The 19,637-nt window shown below is 46.7% G+C and overlaps 1 protein-coding gene across 2 annotated transcripts in view; it reads left to right on the forward strand.

The window, feature by feature from the left end:
* Positions 1 to 2,293: 2,293 nt before the first annotated feature.
* Positions 2,294 to 19,637, forward strand: part of LOC135253147 (WD repeat-containing protein 47-like) — an 18,267-nt gene continuing 923 nt past the window's right edge. The window contains exons 1-15 of one of the 2 annotated variants that reach the window (XM_064332073.1): positions 2,295 to 2,488; positions 4,426 to 4,591; positions 5,555 to 5,638; positions 6,439 to 6,523; positions 7,762 to 8,564; positions 9,670 to 9,781; positions 11,232 to 11,410; positions 12,918 to 13,154; positions 13,484 to 13,565; positions 14,874 to 15,031; positions 15,337 to 15,506; positions 15,673 to 15,843; positions 16,352 to 16,483; positions 16,961 to 17,179; positions 18,892 to 19,637. The exon at positions 18,892 to 19,637 is cut by the window's right edge and continues 923 nt beyond it. In XM_064332073.1, the coding sequence (XP_064188143.1) occupies positions 4,434 to 4,591; positions 5,555 to 5,638; positions 6,439 to 6,523; positions 7,762 to 8,564; positions 9,670 to 9,781; positions 11,232 to 11,410; positions 12,918 to 13,154; positions 13,484 to 13,565; positions 14,874 to 15,031; positions 15,337 to 15,506; positions 15,673 to 15,843; positions 16,352 to 16,483; positions 16,961 to 17,179; positions 18,892 to 19,034 (2,733 nt within the window). In that variant the 5' untranslated portion in view covers positions 2,295 to 2,488; positions 4,426 to 4,433 and the 3' untranslated portion in view covers positions 19,035 to 19,637. Of the gene's footprint in view, positions 2,489 to 4,425; positions 4,592 to 5,554; positions 5,639 to 6,438; positions 6,524 to 7,761; positions 8,565 to 9,669; positions 9,782 to 11,231; positions 11,411 to 12,917; positions 13,155 to 13,483; positions 13,566 to 14,873; positions 15,032 to 15,336; positions 15,507 to 15,672; positions 15,844 to 16,351; positions 16,484 to 16,960; positions 17,180 to 18,891 lie in introns of both variants that reach the window. The other variant, XM_064332074.1, reaches the window with a different exon arrangement.

The raw sequence follows: 19,637 nt of genomic DNA on the forward strand, positions 1-19,637 counted from the left end.
TATTTAGTGTTTTCAGCCGTTTACAGCATCTGCCAGATTAAATTGATGGGTCTCAAAATAAAATACTTTTTAAACTCTTTATAATAACTGTGAAATGTTAACTACCACTCTTATAAAATAGTTCCTGAGAGACGTAAAAACAAAAACACTCACATACTGCACAAATAATAATAATTATATTAATGTTTATGAATAATGAAACATAGGAAAAACACACGTTGCCATTGGTATTGCTTAAGCTATTTTATTACTAGTCTGTCATTTTCTTTGTATCAAAATACATTTCTAGTTTGATTTCCTCTAAATTATAACTTTACAGACGAGATCAGTACAGTTGGTCATATGAATTACACCATTATGATTCAAAGTCCTTTTCATTAACATTCAATGTTTTTTGAACATCAGAATTACACCAATGTACATGTGATGTCGGCCTGTGCCAGTTCTGGCCCCACGATGGTGGAACGATCTTCCAGTGGAGGTCAGAACAGCAGAGTGTCTGAGCACCTTCAAACGGAAACTCAAGACGCACCTCTTCTCTGTATACCTCTCTCCTCTTCCCTAAACCCTCTCCCATAACTATTAAAAAAAAAAAAAAAAAAAAATTTTTTGGTTCAGACTATCTTGTTTCTCCTTACTGTATGCTACTATAGTAAAGGCTTTTTATCTGCATTTTATTCAATGGACTTAAGTGGACTTGATCCTGAGTTTGGTTACACTGTTGTAAGTCGCTCTGGATAAGAGCGTCAGCTAAATGCCTATAATGTAATGTAATGTAAATGTAATGCCTGGCAAAGCATGATGGGATGTGTACTTTCATGTCGCACTTCTCCCCTTCACTTTGCCTCTACAAAGGAACATGTCCTCATTTATGGCTACTTCTGCAAATACAACTGACGTTTTGATTGTGAGCTGTATCATTAATGGTTTGAATTCAGTTGCCAGATCTTTTACGCATGCCTTTCTTACTCCCATTCCTCCTGTCTCTCTACACTGTACTGTCTAATAACGCTGAAAAATGCTGAAAAATTGCAAAATTACATGAGTGGCTCAACACATTACTGAAAAACACACCCTACTGACGACATGTTCAAATAAAATATCAACATGTAGGATCCATATCAGATAATTCAGTAGACTATAAGAGGCATCACCAGGGAAATTGACAGGCATTTAATTTGTCTTGCAAAGGTGGACCAACGGTCAGTCCTGCAGTTCCATGTGAATTACTGTAGGTGTTGCTAAAGGCACTGAGGATCATTTGTGGTCCTTCCAGCGTCTCCCATTGTAAATGTGCAGGTTAAGATTAACAGATGCTACATTAGACAAGAAGGATGAAGTTAACACTTCCTTGGCCAGCTGAAATGGACAGAGCTCCAAATATCCTCCTTAAAATATTGGAATGATGCTAAGAATTCAGGGGGCCAGTTGCAGGGTAAAATTTTTAGTGAATGTCAAGCCCATTATTGGGCAATCACGCCATTGGTCCATGAAGTTTTTGCCAGGTACAGCTAAATTAAATTTTTAAGAAAAGGTGCAGGCTCAATTTTATCTAAAGATGTTTAACAGGCCATCTCATTTCAGAACACACTATCTTTACAGGAGAATCCAAAGAGGAAGTACTAATGCAGTAGTTTATGTCCCAGCGGACATTGTGGTCCTGTTGAACAGGGTCAGTTACATTAGTGTTGTTTTCGCTTTTGAACCTGCACTCAATTTTGAGTTATATTTTGCCATTTTCAATATTTCCAACAAGAAATTCTTTCAGAATCAAACTGGCTGGATATGCAGGTAGATATACCAGTCACCCATTTCCCAAACTGGATGACCTGCTGTTGAGTCACCAGGCTCCTTTCATAAACATTAACTAGATTAAGATTAAGATTAAAGATTAAGATTAAGATATAAAAGTTTTGGAACTGCTGGTAGAGTTGATCTGCTTTATATCAGAAATAGAAATATTTGATGTGCTGTGCTTCCCAGAAGATTACCCCACAAATATTAAGTGTTTACATGATGAAAAGCATCCAATTCAGTGATGGGTAATGGGGTATGCCCGGCCAACCAATAATTTGAGCGCACATTCATTACACCAAAAGTTATCTGCTTATGCATGAAACTACATGTTGTGATAATTCTGTCCAAAAGCACATGGCTATGCCTAGACATCTAAACTGAAAAACACCATTCAAAGTAGGAGAATTGCGTTCACATTCAGGAGCATACAGCTCTAGGCACAGTACAAGCAGCTCGTGGTCCTCCCGGTGCCGGTGTAGAATGCTCAAGTTTGATTGGTGCTGGGTAGCAGTGATCCTCTTGACAACCAGGGGCTGGGCAGAAGCATAAACTGGGTGGGAGACAACAACACAGAAAAGGGAGAACCCAATTCCTGAAATAACTAACTGCAGAATCAGCGAACATAATTGTCCTTTACACAAATTGGCAACGAGATCCCTTCTACAATTCATGCATTTGTAGAGACGACCAGGTGAGATTTAAATCCGATTATGTGGCGATACTTTGGTCGCTATGTGCTTAGCTATAGCACCTGCCTTTGACAAAAATTAGCTAGGTTGTTAGCTTGAGCTAATTACGCAAATTTGTTTCTGTTTGTGCGGCTACTTTAGCCCATGATGTGTCACACTGGGCTCTGCGTTGCCTATTATTGCAATATGCGTAGTGTCATAGCTGTGCTGCTGGTAGATTTTGATAACTCAGCTAGCCTGGTGTATATCAAGTGTATAGTGGTAAAACGGCTTTGAGATCTTTAGCCGGTTACCTACCTAGTTAGCTAACATGCATACTGACAGCCCTACTCAAATGATAAAAACTCAATAGGAGAGTTTAGCTTCCTTGCTAACGTTAACTTGCATCATGAATGCAATGGCATGCATGCCGTGGTAAACAGCTAACATCACGAGCTGTTGACATTAAAAACTGAAAGCTAGCACTGGTGAACGTTGGATTGTTTCTGCTCTCATTGGTTTCATGCTACCAGAGACTGCCCTGTTTATTGATATAGAAGAAAGGAATTATGCCGTTATGCTTTCTAGGATGAAGGAAGCTAGTTTGCTACCGTAGACAGCTAGCTATATTGTTTTCTGAAGATGAATAGCTAGAAATATACAGACGTTTTCTAAGGAAGCCTGTTATAATTATGAATATTATCACCAAAATATTTCTTAACAGGTCATTCGTTTTACAGACTGTAGCCAACAAACTACGACTGTAAAAGCTGACAGCTGCAACGTTATATGTTGGGTAATTATTTGAATCACAGATGAGCACTCTTTATTGCTTTTCAGACTGTGACATTTAGCTTGTGATGGATGGACTTGTTCTTTGCGTTCATTGTGGTGATGAAGATACACAATCAATTCAGTGTCACTCCACACTGGACATGGATTCAGAGTGTAATAGGCAGACCGCAAACCACTAGGAGAGCTCAGAAGCAAATAACTTGAACAGCATTTAGCAAACATAAATGCACGCAAAGTAAGATATTTATTTAAGGTATTTACGGCAAAGCAAGCAAGCATACAACACATTTGAAATTTAGTGGTAAACGTATATCGTGTACTCATCTGTGAGTATTTTGTGATACATGTGCTTGTAACCAGGTCAAAAACAAGTGGTACAGTGAATCTCACATGAAAGATTTACAGTCGCTGTTACAGTTTACAGATTAGTGTCGGTGTCAATTAATCGCACATCTTAATATACTACCGTGTAAAAAATAGTTTACTTATTGATCAGGAACCTTTGGTTTATTATATGAGAAATGAAGCCCATTTTAAAGGTAAACTATAACATATAACTCATGTTCAGATAATCAGATTGATTTAATAACTTAGTTGCAACTGATTGAATTTCTATTGTTCTCTGGTGTCCTTTCATAAAGCAGCTTTAGGCTGATTTTGACAGAATTAAATACTTTATTTGAGACGTTTTTGGTTAATTGTATGCTTGAAGCAATGAAATGAAGTATTGATATATTAGGAGGAATGTGGCTTTTTTGCTGGCATTCATAATCAAGTACAATAATATAAAATAAGAAACCTCCATAGATAATGCTATTCAGATTTGTGCACTACTCTACTGGATTATTTAAACATGTTGGATCATATCCTTCCTCTGATAGAGTAATGGAAGTTACTCTTAAAGAGTCAGCAGAAATGGATCTGGATCGATGGTTTGAATTGGGGAAGGCTACATTTTCACCTGCAATAATCTGAAAGGACAAACGCAGCATATTTACCTCTGACTCTTCCCTTTTTTCGGTGTTGTGAACTTGACTTGTTCTATTTCTGTGGTATTTTGGATTTTTCTCTTGGTATTTACACTGCCAGCATACACCACAGTTCTTTGTTTGTGATTGACACAGTATCATTCAAACGCTCTTGCCTTTTGGTACTCATTTTAAAGCTGACACCATGACTGCGGAGGAGACCATCAATATCAAAGAGGTGGAGATCATTAAGCTGATCCTGGACTTCCTCAACTCTCGCAAGCTGCACATCAGCATGCTGGCCCTAGAGAAGGAGAGTGGGGTCATCAATGGCCTCTACTCAGATGACATGCTCTTCCTTAGGTAGGCCTTGCGCTGCTGCTGGGTTAGAGCTCAACCCACTGAGTGCCCCATTGGAATGAGTGCGTGCTCCATTGGAATGAGTGCCCCGTTGGAATGAGTTAGTGCCCCATTGGAATGAGTCAGTTCCCCATTGGAATGAGTGTGTGCCCCACTGGAATGAGTCAGTGCCCCATTGGAATGAGTCAGTGCCCTATTGGAACGAGTGAGTGCCCCATTGGAATGAGTGAGTGCCCTATTGGAATGAGTGAGTGCCCCATTGAAATGAGTCAGTGCCCTATTGGAATGAATGAGTGCCCCATTGGAATGAGTGAGTGCCCCATTGGAATGAGTCAGTTCCCCATTGGAATGAGTGATTCGCCCATTGGAATGAGTGAGTGCCCCATTGGAATGAGTCAGTGCCTCATTGGAATGAGTGAGTGCCCCATTGGAATGAGTCAATGCCCTATTGGAATGAGTCAGTGCCCCGTTGGAATTAGTGCCCCACTGGAATGAGTCAGTGCCCTGTTGGAATGAGTGAGTGCCCTATTGGAATGAGTGAGTGCCCCATTGGAATTCCACTGATCCTGGGACATTCTCAGGAATTTGAAATGGAAACACTCCATGACATAGGACTCATTTTCCAAAATGTTCACAGAATGGTCATTTTTGACTGTTTCTGCAGAACTGGAATCTGTTCTGTTAGTGCAGCTAAGGCCTGTTCTGTGACATGGTTGTGAAACTCAGTTAATGCTCTTACTCAGAGGGAACTGGTTAATATGAGAGATGAGTACATTTGTTACTTCTGCCATTTTATTCTGTATTGCGCTAACCTTACTACTTTTGAACCGGGAAGTTGATTTTCTTGCTGTACTGAATTTCAAGGAAGTGCTGCCTTTGGGTCCAATCTGGACAGACAAGTAAATCTGAGTGGTTAGGTGGTGTTGTATAATATATTTCCATGTGTGTTCATTCCTCTCTGTGCAGACAACTGGTACTAGATGGCCAGTGGGATGAGGTCCTACAATTTATACAGCCCTTGGAGTGCATGGATAAGTTTGACCGAAAGAGGTAAGTCAGATCAGTCTTACATCGCAGCAGCTGCTCACAATAATGGTAATATTGAACTAATATTGCTCACAAAAGAGTGGTATTTACAGATATTTCCTGAGCATCACAGAAAAATTTTAACGTTAATTTTAATTGATAGATGAACTGAGAACTCAATTCTAATTTGCAGTTATGACCTGTGGTATCAGTATGGATAGGTAATCCAAGGTATTTAGTAATCAGTCAGATCTAGGGGGTGATTAGGTGACCAGATGTAAATAATCAATTTTTTGGGAATTGTACCAGGGCACATGGTGAACAGAACACCCATACTCTCTTGAATGAAGAAATTGGTTGGTATAGTTCAGGATGTAATTACAGATTTGGGATAGAACCCTGTGATACAACCCAAGCGGCAGTGTAGTATAATGAGTAAGGAGCTGGTCTTCTAACCTATAGGTTGGAGGTTTGATTCCCAAGTTGGACACTGTTGTTGTACCCTTGAGCAAGGTACTTAACCTGCATTGCTTCAGTATATATCCAGCTGTATAAATAGATGCAATGTAAGTGCTATGTAAACGGTTGTGTAAGTCGCCATCTGGATAAAAGCATCTGCTAAATGCCTGTAATGTAATGTATTGTGTTAGACAGCCTCTACTCAAACTGAGAATCCCATTGTCTGCTCACAAAGTCACCTGTTTAATGAAGGCTAATATGCTATTCAGATGCAATGGGCCAAAGGTCAGTTATTGTGTCTTTGGCCTGAGAAACAGCAGCGTCTGTGTGTTACGTTTCTGTGCTGATCGTCGCATATGTTCCAGGTTTCGCTACATCGTCCTGAAGCAGAAGTTTCTGGAAGCCCTGTGCGTGAACAACGCCATGTCGGCAGACAACGAGCCCCAGCATGTAAGCGCGGGAGTGCCAGACGGTCTCCGCCTCTCACCGCCCCAGTTAGCACCTACGACAGAGAGGGCGTCGCTAAAACGCTTTTACAGTGAATTACTGTAAACACGCCTTTCAGCATGCTTTCCCTGCATTCCGCACACACGTGAACCTGTTTAATAGGGCATGTGCTGCTCTACCTGTTTAATTAAGCTTCTACGTTGATAAAACCTCAGGGCTTCTTTCCACTTGTTTGCCGTACTCAGGGGTGCTCTTTTCACCTATTTCATTACCGCCACTCAGTATCTTTTTTCTCCCGTGCTGTAAATGTGTGGCGGGTGTCTCTTTACTGGAGCATGCACGTCACAGTTTTATTTATTTATTTTTGTTAAATAAAAATGCCCTTGAGAACATAGTCCATAGTCACATAATCCCATTTGTTTGGTTTTTTTTTGCTTAAAGCATCTGATTAAGCATGATATTCAGAAGCTGTGAAAGGCATGTTTAATTCTGCAGTCGTTACTTCACTAGACTGGCAGCGGTCTTGACAGATTTTATTGTGTCGGCTGTGTCAATGTAGTCATTGTCTCTGAAGAGCAGTGAGCAGAGCTAACAGGAACAGCCTTAGCCCTTTGTTACAGAGAGTACAGTACATCCAGTGCGTCTTTAAAGCAGTGGCAGTGTGCGGAAAATGCAGTGAAATATTTGTTTGAGTATAAAGCCCGATTCTGATGAGTCATTTAGCGAAGTCCTGCCCTGCTGCAGCTTCTGGGTATTCACATACGCTTGTACGTATAAAATTGCTTTAATTGTAGGTAATAAAGCAGGGTGTTCACTGACATTTGAAATGTACTTAAGGTCAACAGTTACAGAGGTAGAGCTGTGCAGGGCTCAATGTTGCCATGTCAGGATTCAGGCCTTTCTCCCAGGCTGGGGAAGGGTAGGAAATGCAAGTCTTCCTGTTGTTATTTTTATCCAGGATGGTTTAGTTTAGAGACTTTCTTGTTATAACCCAGTTTTGTATTGTACTGCATGTGCCTCTCCCTACTTTCCACCTGCCTGTGCTAAACTTACATACTGCTGTTAAATCCACATGCACAAGCCTTAGTGTAAGATACAAGTCAATATATAAAATTTATTTGAAAATTTCAGTTGTGATATAGCTGTTAATTATCACTCATGAATGTCAAACCACATTCGAGATACACCAGGGTTCATTGTTTATATTACTGAAGGGTCTCTGTCTCTGTCTCTCTCTACAGATGGAGGTCACCATGCAGGAGGCGGTCAAGTGCCTCCACTCCCTGGAGGAGTTCTGTCCCTCCAAGGAGGACTACAGCAAGCTGTGCCTGCTCCTGACGCTGCCCCGCCTCACCAACCACGCCGAGTTCAAGGACTGGAACCCGAGCACGGCGCGCGTGCACTGCTTCGAGGAGGCCTGCGTGATGGTGGCCGAGTTCATCCCGGCCGACCGCAAGCTGAGCGAGGCCGGCTTCAAGGCCAGCGGCAACCGGCTCTTCCAGCTGCTCATCAAGGGCGTGCTGTACGAGTGCTGCGTGGAGTTCTGCCAGAGCAAGGCCACGGGCGAGCAGATCACCGAGAGCGAGGTGCTGCTGGGCATCGACGTGCTCTGCGGCAACGGCTGCGACGACCTGGACCTCAGCCTGCTGTCCTGGCTGCAGAACCTGGCGCCCGGCGTCTTCTCCTGCGCCTTCGAGCAGAAGGTGCTCAACATCCACGTGGACCGGCTGGCCAAGCCGGCCAAGGCCGCCTACGCCGACCTGCTCACGCCGCTCATCACCAAGCTGTCGCCCCACCCGGCCTCGCCGCTGCGCCGCCCGCAGTCGGCCGACACCTACATGTCGCGCTCGCTCAACCCCGCCCTGGACGGCCTCTCCCACGGGCTGGCCGGCCAGGACAAGCGGGCGGCCGAGCTCGGGGGCAAGGCCTCGCCCATGTCCCACTCCTTCGCCAACTTCCAGTACCCCGGCGGCCCCAGCCTGACCCGCAGCCTGATGATGGAGCACGCGGACTGCCGGCGCATTTACGAGGAGGCCCCGGAGAGGTGGGCCGGCGTTCGCTCTCTCCCAGCCTGCCCCTGTGAGAGAGGCCTGCATGGCCACAAGCGCACACTCTGCGTGAGGTGCTGGCCTTCAGAAGGGGTTGGCCTCTAATGAAATGAAGAAGTACATTTCTCTCTGCGTACATTGCAGTGTAGCATTATTGCACCAGCATTTTGGTCGTAAATTCCCTTAGGAAGGCTGTTGACGGCCTAAGCACTGCTGCAGCCGGTTGAACTCTCTCTGCAATGCAGGGGGACGTGTGCGGCTTTATTCGTCCCTTCCTGTGACGTTCAAAGAGGGTCTGTTTGCTTCAGTGGACCATCTTGCATCACGTGAAATGCACTGCATGTTTTTGCAGTGTGTGTATGTTCTGTATGCTTCACGCATCTGCAGCCTGCACCGTATCTGCATGTGCAGAATTACTCCCGGCACATCCTTTGTATGGCATGCGTCCCCTCAGTAATCCTGTTGCACACGTGTGATAATTAAGCTCCACCGACGGCCGATTAACCTCTCAACCTGAGGGCATAATGCAACCAATGCTAACAGCTAGCCCAGTGGGATTGCCTGCGGGAATAGAAACATTTGTGGTGAAGGTTTTGTCCCTTCAGATAAATTAGAGAAAACCAAGAATCCATTTAAGATGATTGGTCGGTTACAAGCAGAGGCCCTGGACGTGGCTACATTAATCGGGTCTGTTTACTAAGCAGGCTGTCATGCAGGTGAGGTTATATTGCTTGTACCTGCATGCAGGTGAGGTTATATTATTGTACCCATATGCAGGTCAGGTTATATTGCTTGTCCCTGTATAGAGGTTTGGTTATATTGTTGTACCTGTATGCAGGTCAGATTATATTGTTGTACCTGTATGCAGGTCAGATTATATTGTTGTACCTGTATGCAGGTCCGGTTATATTGTTGTACCTGTATGCAGGTCAGGTTGTATTGCTTGTACCCGTATGCAGGAGGTCAGGTTGTATTGTTCTACCTGTATGTATCCCTAATCCGATATTGAAAGCGTTGCACAAGGTTGACAGCATGCGGGCCTGTCACAGTAAGTGCTGCTTATATTGATGTCCATCCTGATTTCTCGCCCCCCTGTTTCAGAACGAACGCCTCGGTGGACAGGATGCTGGGATCGGTGGGACCCCTGGCCCCGCGGCCCTCCTCGGCCCCCGGCGGGGAGGCCCCGCCCCCGGGCTCGTCCGAGAGGAACGAGGTAACCGCGCGGTCACCACGGCGCCGCTGTCACAGGGAGAGAGACCGGCGCGTCCTGCCTGCCTCCTTTTCGTTACTGGGTTCGCCCCGTCACTGCAGGCAGAGGTGTACCGCAGGACGAGGCATTCTGTTTCCCCCCTCTCTAAATTTAATGGCTCATAAATCCCCGCTGTGATTCATGAAGCCCCGTTCGGGCCGCTGCATCCCCAGATGAGCCAAACCCTGAGTCACTGGTCGCGTCCCCAGCTCTGCGCAAACGGCTGGGGCCTCAGCAGCAGGGCCGTGCAGCTCTGTGCACTGGACAGACTGAATGTGTTCTGAATGTGCGCTTTTAGCCTAGCACGCTGTGGTCAGTCACTCTGCCCGATACTTTCATCACAACAGACCCAGTGGTCCCCGCTGCTGAGGGAGACGTGTTAGGCTTTGTCTGTGCGTGTGTGTGCGTGTGAGTGTGTGTCTGAAGGGGCCGTGTGTGTGTGTGTCCTGGCCTCTCTGCTGAAGGGGCCATTTGTTGGATACTGTATCTGTTTGGGCAGGCAGCCAGCTGGCCCCCGGTTGAGACTGAGCCGATCTGATGTAGCGGGGGAAGCGGGGGGGGAGGGGGGGTCGGCCAGGAAGCCGTCTGTCCTCAGGCCTCCCAAAGTCACAGGCTGCTGGGTGTCCTGTTCCACCGCCGGGACTCTGACTGTCCCCATTCATGGGCGCTAGCCGCGCACGCCGCCGGAGCGCGCGCTGAAATCCAGACCGCTCTGCTTCCTGTCGGAGCCGTAATGGCGGTGTCATAACTGCACGCCGCATTCGATACGCTCACCGCCCCCATTAGCGGGGAATGTGCGGGGATGTCGGTGCAGATATGATTACGCTGTACGGAGCTGCTTGTCGGGAGATGTCGTAGCTCCGGTAATCGTTTGTAATGGCAGGTGTCATTTGTAGTTAAGTAGTGAGGCGCTGTCGTGCCCAGGAGGCACTCTCCACGAGTTTGCACGAGAAAGCAGGGTTGATAGATTTGTTTGCGCAGATGGCTGTGGATTAGATGCGTTTTATGTCTGGTTATTCAGTTATTATTAGCGCTATCTGTGCTACCTTGAATTAATCACAAACCTCCTTTGTTAATCATGGAGTGTTTACAAAAGATAGCAGACGGGGGTTAATCATCACGGGACAAATGACTGCATTCAAGCATGTTTGATCTATGAAAGATGCTTAATGAGATCCCATTCAGGTGTAGAGAGCTGACTAAAGAGCTGCTTTTACAGTGTATGCCAGACTCTTTGTGCAGACATTCTCCTTTATGTGCTGCTGAGCAGGGCTGATCCTACTTATGTGTGTGTGTGTGTCTGTGTGCATGTGTGTGTGTGTGCTTGCGTGTGTGTCTGTGATTCTGCGCATGTGTGTTTGTTTATATGTGTGTTTATGTGCGTTTGTGTGTCTGTGTGTATCCATGCTCTCAGCTGCGGGACTCCTCAGACCAGTTCCAGGAGTACTACAGGCAGCGCATGCGCGTGCAGCAGCACCTGGAGCAGAAGGAGCAGCAGAGGCAGCTCTACCAGCAGATGCTCCTGGAGGGCGGAGTCAACCAGCAGGAAGGCCCGGACGGACAGCACAACCTCACCGACAAGTTCCTCAACAAGTCAGTCATCCTTTGGTCCTTTCTGCGCAACAGCCAGTGCCTCTGCCTATTCAAATCTGGCCCTAGCTTACATCTAACATGGAAAAGATGCACCGTCCACAATCAACACTAAAACTGCAAGTACTGCTGCTCTCTTCAAAGAGAGGCAGTCGAAACACTGAGCCACAGCTCCAGACTCTGCCCTCTCCCTCGAGACTCAGCCTAATCCCAGAATTCATTATGCTCCCGTATTTGGCGCCAGTGCGCTGGGACCCACGCAGGGGTGTTGTCAGGTCTGAGGCTGGTGTAAGCACAGGTGTTCACGGTCTCGCTTTTAGGGAAATGGAGGAACTGCTAATCCTTTCGGATGCGTGTACAACCCTGGAGGGCATTTTCAGAATCACTTGATTGTATTAAAGGGCATTAAAGGTTTGTCATTAAAGACAGATCAGTCCTGCGTGTCACGATGGTGCTTTGTAGGTCCGGTTCAACAGAAACAGGTGCAGTGCTGTTCTGTCTTCACAAAACCGCATAAACGCAAATTGCTGTTTTTATTGTTGTGCTGTGCTCGGTCGTTCTTTAAAGGGAAATGAATGAACAGGAAGTTTATTTTGCCTTGGCTTATAGCGGGTTAAGAGTGTCTGTGTGCACAGGGCTCAGACAGGACACCTGGTGAGGCGCACTGGGGATGAGAGGGGCTGCAGACAGGCTGCTTATTTAGCAGCCGCTCTTATGAAGAACCACTTAAAGGACAGCATAATGGCATGATGTATGACAGAGAAGGAAATGCACTTTTTGTACGTCGCTTTGGATAAAAGCGTCTGCCAAATAAATGTAATGTAATGTAATGTAAACACAGTAATGTAAAGACATGGACAGACCGTTATGTACATATATATTTCCAACAAGTAATTAATGGCAATCCTGACAAACCCCATTATGATGGTTAGCTGTACATATAGGTTAGGTCTCTCCTATGTGTGTTAGCTGTAGAGGGAGTATGGAATCTGGGATGTATGATCTGGGTGCATGTGCAGATGTATCCTGTATAGGTTAGCTGTAGATGGGGTATGTAATCTGGGGAATATAATCTGGGTGTATGTACAGATATCTCCTGTATGGTTTAGCTGTACATGGGGAATATAATCTGGGTGTATGTACAGATATCTCCTGTGTGGTTTAGCTGTACATGGGGTATATAATCTGGGTGTATGTACAGATATCTCCTGTATGGTTTAGCTGTACATGGGGAATATAATCTGGGTGTATGTACAGATATCTCCTGTGTGGTTTAGCTGTACATGGGGTATATAATCTGGGGTATATAATCTGGGTGTATGTACAGATATCTCCTGTGTGGTTTATCTGTACATGGGGTATATAATCTGGGTGTATGTACAGATATCTCCTGTGTGGTTTAGCTGTACATGGGGTATATAATCTGGGGTATATGTGCAGGTCTGTAGTGTATGGGTTAGTGGTATACGGGGCGTATAATTTTGGGTAAGTAATTTTGGTTTGTGTGCAGGTCCATACAGAAGCTGGAGGAGCTGAATGTTGGGATGGAGAACCTCGGGGAGGAGGTGCAGCCCATGCGTAACGGGAAGGCAGGAAGTGCGGGCCACGCCCCTGGCAACAACATCACGCTGACGCCGGAGACGGGACAGGCGCAGGCCGGCGCCAGCGTGGTCAGCAGCACGCCCCACAGGGGCGGGGCCCGCGGCATGCCCTCCCTGGACGAGTCGCCAGTCCTGGTGCCTCAGAGGTAAGCGGGGACACGCCCACTTCTTACAGTCTGCCGGCTCGTCTCCCGCTTAAAGTAACAGTTTGAAATCCATAATGTCCTCGAATGTACTCGTTGAAGGATTGATTTCTTATATACTCTCTTTCAGAGAGGCCATAAGTTAGATTTCTGTTTGAGCTGTTGGGATAGTTTTGAAGCTGTTGAGCTGTTGTGATAGTTTTGAAGTTCTTGAAGTATTGAATCCATACCCCTATCTGAATGTATTATGCAAGTACTGTGTGAGTGGAAAACAATCCTTAAAGCATGAACACCCTAAAGACAGTCTTAAAGCTAATGTGTGTGTTCTGCAGTGTGCAGAAGGACAGTGACACCCAGCCGCCTGCTCTGAATGACACAGGATCCTCTCCAACACGGAGGACTCAGTCTCAGGAGGTTGGTCTCCACAATGATCATGTGACTGATAGCAATCTCAGAATATATATTATATATCTGTATAATAAACGCTTACTCAGGGATATAAGATGTATGACTGATATAGTATTTATCTCTATTTATATGCCATTTGTAAACTATATTATTACAGTTGTACACAATATTCAGAGACACAGGCTTGGTTTCATTTCTGTTTATTTTTTAATAAATAAACCTGAATAGCCATTAACAAAATGGAAGATACAGGTAGTGGCCATAAAGGTGGAAAGATGGACTTCATGTCACTTAAAAGGGTCTGGGGCCACCATGTGCCACTAGAACAGCTTGTACCCGCCGCGGCATAAAACATACCAGTGTGTGGAATTCTGCAGTAGGGATGCAGCACCATTTTTTCACAATAAGAAAACAGACGTCAAACGTCATTCCAGAATCTCTCATGATCGTGAATCCGCTGAGAGAGCGCATATGGTCTGTGGATAGCATTGGCAGAATAAAGACACCCCTGCTGGCAGGAAAGAAGTACTGCAGCGTGGGATGGAGGCGATCTCTTGGGTCAGGAGGATCAGTGCTCCTGTATGATGCCTGGAAGGTGCATCCCACTCCATTACGGAACCACCAAAACCCTGCCCTGTGGGAACCTAGCATCCATGCCCATAGACTTCTTTAGTTGTGTGCCACAGGTAAAGGATGATTCAGCTGAACCAATCACCTTTCTCCACTGCTCGGGAGTCCACTGCCTGTGCTTTTTGCACCAACTGTATGCTGCAGTTACTAGCCTGTTTAGCCTGACTAATGCACAGGCATTATATTCCAGGAGTATGCACTTATGACCACAGCTGCCTTTTGCTAATGAGTTCCATGCTGATATCGCCGTAGACACTGTTCCTTTTGAAACATCAGCAAGTTGAGCTGTCTTCATCCCTGAGTCTCCTGCCAAATGTACCCCAGCAACCACCCCTCCTTCACAGTCACTGAGTTTCCCAATATTCTAGCCTTGCTAGCCATTCATCATAAGCAACCAGGCCTGGCCAGCATTTTTATACACAACCATGAACATGCTGGGATGGTACTTACTAAATTAACTCAGCAGGCACACCTGTGTGGAGCCACCTGTGTTCAGCATGCTTTTTGTCCGTTATATACTGAAGTGCTTCCACCTTTTTGGCCACTACATTCTTATAGACTGTGACCCTTATGATGGGTTCGATTGGCAGATAGGATACATTAACGTGGAAAGCCGTTCCATCTCAGAAGAGTCCTCAGCTTACGGCACTAACAGAGACGTTTGCTCCTCCGTGATTGGCTCAGGGGGACAAGCCCAAGGCTCAGTTTGTGGCCATCAGCACACTGGAGGACACGCAGGCCGTGCGCGCCGTGGCCTTCCACCCCTCGGGGGCGCTCTACGCCGTGGGCTCCAATTCAAAAACGCTGCGGGTCTGCGCCTATCCGGACGTGCTGGACCCCAGGTAGGCCCCTCCCTCCCGTTTCCTTGGGCCGGTCGCTGTTTCAGAGAGCGCAGGTAGCGTAGCCCTGTTGATCAGCACACACATGAGCTGTGGAGGTCATCCATCCATTCAGTATTTCCACTGATCAAAGACTGCTCCCTCTGCCCCGCAGTGTTAATGATACAGGGGTATGGTATTACTGTTTGGGTTTGCTCCTTCGCCGTTAGTGGTGGTAATGGCCGAGAGGGTTTCTATCAGCGTTCCAGTGTCTGTACCATTCGGCGTTGGTGTCGGAGCGTTGAAACGGTTCCCTTTCGTCTCCTCAGCGGGTCGGACTGCATTAAGCAGCCGGTCGTTCGCTTCAAGAGGAACAAGCATCACAAGGGCTCCATATACTGCGTGGCCTGGAGCCACTGCGGCCAGCTGCTGGCCACCGGCTCCAACGACAAGTACGTCAAAGTGCTGCCCTTCAATGCCGAGACCTGCAACGCCACAGGTGAGACTCTGAGGACGGGAGGGGGGGGGGGTGGACAGGGCAGGGGCAGTCGCTGGCAGCCAGCCGATGCCCTCTTCGGCTGAGGAATGAATCAATAGAGTCAATAGAGACGGGTACTGGCGTGGTTGCGTCGCTGTTAGCCCTTTTGACGTGTGCACACGTGCAGGGCCTGACCTGGAGTTCAGCATGCACGACGGCACCATCCGCGACCTGGCCTTCATGGAGGGCCCGGAGAGCGGCGGGACGATCCTGATCAGCGCCGGCGCCGGAGACTGCAACATCTACACCACAGACTGCCAGAGAGGCCAGGGTCTGCATGCGCTCAGTGGGCACACAGGTACCGGCGCACGGCGCTGCACAGAAACGCACAAACACAGCCACACCACCACACTACACTGCACAAACACAGCTCAGGATTACTGCTGGAGCTGATACCACCACACAGCACTGCACAAACTCACTAACACAGCTCAGGATTACTGCTGGAGCTGATACCACCACACAGCACCGCACAAACACAGCCACACAGCTCAGGATTACTGCTGGAGCTGATACCACCACACAGCACTGCACAAACTCACTAACACAGCTCAGGATTACTGCTGGAGCTGATACCACCACACAGCACCACGCAAACTCACTAACACAGCTCAGGATTACTGCTGGAGCTGATACCACCACACAGCACCGCACAAACTCACTAACACAGCTCAGGATTACTGCTGGAGCTGATACCACCACACAAACTCACTAACACAGCTCAGGATTACTGCTGGAGCTGATACCACACAACACCATACACACAAACACAGCTCAAGAAGGTTGAGACTATGTCTGGTTTTCAGGTCACATCTTGTCCCTGTACACGTGGGGTGGCTGGATGATTGCTTCGGGCTCTCAGGACAAGACGGTGCGGTTCTGGGACCTGCGAGTACCCAGCTGCGTACGGGTAGTGGGGACGGCCTTACACGGCACAGGTGCGTCTCTGTGGGTCTCGGCAAGCCCACCAGGCTGAGTCACATATTATCATCCTGGGGACTGCCGGGTGGCTCATTCAGTTAAGGCACCACACTGTGGCACATGGATGAGTCCCATCTACATCCTGAAGTACCACAATACATTACCTGGACTCTAAAGATCAGATACTGTGTATTTAGTTTAACCACCTAGTAACTGGACCAATTTCAATGGAGCAAAATCCCCAGAAGCATTTCTGGCCCTCCCAAGCCCGGAGTTACCTCTGCAGGAATTACATTTGCAGGTGTAATTATGGTATTTGTCCACCAGGGGTCACTGATACATTTCTCACCTTGCAGGAAAATTATGTTAATGAGCCTTCCTGGTCATATTTGTAAGGTGTGGTTACACATTCAGTGTTAAGGAATGGTCTTTGTGCTCCTTCGGAAGGCAGTCACTGTGACAGGGCACTCACAGCTGTGTCGCTGCCCCCGCAGGCAGTGCTGTGGCCTCAGTAGCTGTGGACCCCAGTGGGCGGCTCTTGGCCACCGGCCAGGAGGACTGCAGCTGCATGCTCTATGACATCAGAGGAGGCAGGATGGTGCAGACGTACCGCCCCCACAGCAGCGACGTGCGCTCGGTCCGCTTCTCCCCCGGGGCTCACTACCTGCTCACCGGCTCCTACGACAATAAAGTCATCATCACTGACCTACAAGGTAGGGGCTTACTCATACACAAGAGAGAGAGACATAGAGTGCATGTCAGCACTCATAAGCCGCGTTTCCACCGCAGGAACTATACCCCGGAACTAGGAACCTTTTGAGGAACTCAGTGCGTTTCCACCGCAGGAACTAGGGTCTAAATTTAGTTCTGGGGGCTTTGTTTTACCCCCCAAAACGTTCCTGCTCGGGGGGTAGTACTTTCCGAAAGTACAGGAACCTTTTGGGTGGAGCTTGCAGCGCTGAACATTTCTGATTGGTCGAGTACTCGTAGCATTTGTGTTGTATTTATTTTCCGCCATTACCCGCCATGTTTGAAAATATGCAGCGGCAAACCAATTTATTTTCATAATAACTTCAAACTTGTATGTTATGCGGCGCAGTAGCCTACTTTTGGTTATAGCCTGTCAACGTCTTGGAATTATAACGTGTGCTCTTCTGTTCTTTTCTTGCTTTAGTATTCGTTTTATAAAATGCTAAGCATTCGTGCTGGGACAGCATATTACGTAGGCTACCAAAACATTCAAACGGATTAATAAACGGCTGAATATTTTCTTCCGAATATTCTTTGTTAGCCCGTTGTAATTGACTCAAAACGTTTGATACAGTTATGTGAGGTATGCGGTAGTTCTGCATAATTAACATTGGTGATGCAGTACAAGCAAACTGGAAATCACCTTCCGCACTTTTTATCCGGGTAAAATAACAGGTTAATTCTAGTAATCTTCCCTTTAGCTTTTTCAGACTGCCGTAATTTTACTCAATTTTACTGCCATTTTTCAATTCCACGAAAAGACCAGGAAGACTATGGACTCATTTATGGTGCGTGGTTCGCATCTGGAGGGCACACTTCGCTGCTCGGATAGCAGTAACTTCGAAGGAAAGCAAACGGTGGCTGTACCACTACTAATTTACATTTTCACGCAAGTCCGAGTTTTCGTTCTATTCTTGTCATTTTGCGATTAGCCTATATGGAATTGACGACGGAAAGTAATAAAACAGCAAATTGTTTACAACGTGTGCATGTTTTCTGCTGTTAATGAATGTGTTTGAGAGGATATATGAAAATCAATAAATACAAAAGTAACCATATATAGTCATTGTTGGTAACCCGTTGTATATAAGTGGAATAAACCCCTCCGGGCTGTCTCGGTTATTAGAAAATAATGTAGGCTACTTCGGTGGTAGTATGGGGTCACAGAAGAAATCATATGACAGATGGACCGACGACAACGTCAGTGGGCTAATTTGCCTAATCTTCGCGGTACTTTAGACCCCGGTGGAAACGCAGACAACCATTGGCTGAAGGAACCTTTTAGTTCGTGGTAAAGTAGTTCCTGGGACTGAAAGTTCCGGGTAATTTTGGTGGAAACGCGGCTATACACTAAGGAAGGGAGAGTTCCTATCAGTACTTATACAGAGAGAGAGAGTGCCCATTATCACTCACACAATAGGAGAGAGAAAATTAACACTTGTGTGCCAAGGGAGAGAAAGGCCACCCAATGCCTTGTTGCCTTGCATCATGAAAACATCCTGTTCTTCTAAGCGTGCTGTGCATCATATGTAATTCAGTGAATGAATGAATAATAATCATCTAGCTTCACGCTTGTTAATTAGAGACCGCTCGTGGTTATTTGCGTGTGGCGTGGAATGTACAACGTGGGCGCGATAACTCCACCGTGTTCCCCTCCGTGTCGGCGCGTCCTCAGGGGACCTGACCAAGCAGCTGCCGCTCACGGTGGTGGGAGAGCACGGGGACAAGGTGATCCAGTGCAGGTGGCACACGCACGACCTCTCCTTCCTGTCCTCCTCGGCCGACCGGACAGTCACACTGTGGGCCCACAACCCGTAGGATCGGCGCACTGCGAACGCTGGCCAGAAGAAGCACAGTAACCTCATCCCACCCCACACCCCACCAAACCTCCATCCCGCACCCCATACCCTGACGCTTACTGTACCTACCCCTCCACCCTCCCTTCTCACACCAACAAGAAAGGCCATCTCATCCTGCTAGGAAGGGCACACGGAAGACAAATTTATATGTGTGTGTGTGTGTGTGTGTGCGTGCGTGCCTGCACATGTATGTCCACTGTTGTGCTGATGGCTGTGCCATATGTTCCAAGCACATTCATGCTTCTATGCCTGACTGTTGACATTGTACATAAAGGCCACTCTGTCCCCGTAAAGTCAAGTGCTAATTATGTTCAACACTCACATTGCTGCTTTCCTAAATCATGGAGAAGGACAGCACGTCATCTGAACCCACTTCAAAGTAACTTCCACGTTACACACTTCAGTGAATAACTTTTCATGACTTGAACAATGGGTGAAAATTCAAGTCAGACCATGTTATGTTATGTAATCATGTGGTGCCTTGAGAAGGTAGTCCATAGACAGCTGTGTGTATCAACATTTTAGTTTGTCATATTTTTAAGAGGCATGAAACAAATTTCAG

The sequence above is a fragment of the Anguilla rostrata genome, chromosome 4 (genome assembly GCF_018555375.3).
Source record: "Anguilla rostrata isolate EN2019 chromosome 4, ASM1855537v3, whole genome shotgun sequence".
Taxonomy (NCBI): Eukaryota; Metazoa; Chordata; class Actinopteri; order Anguilliformes; family Anguillidae; genus Anguilla; species Anguilla rostrata.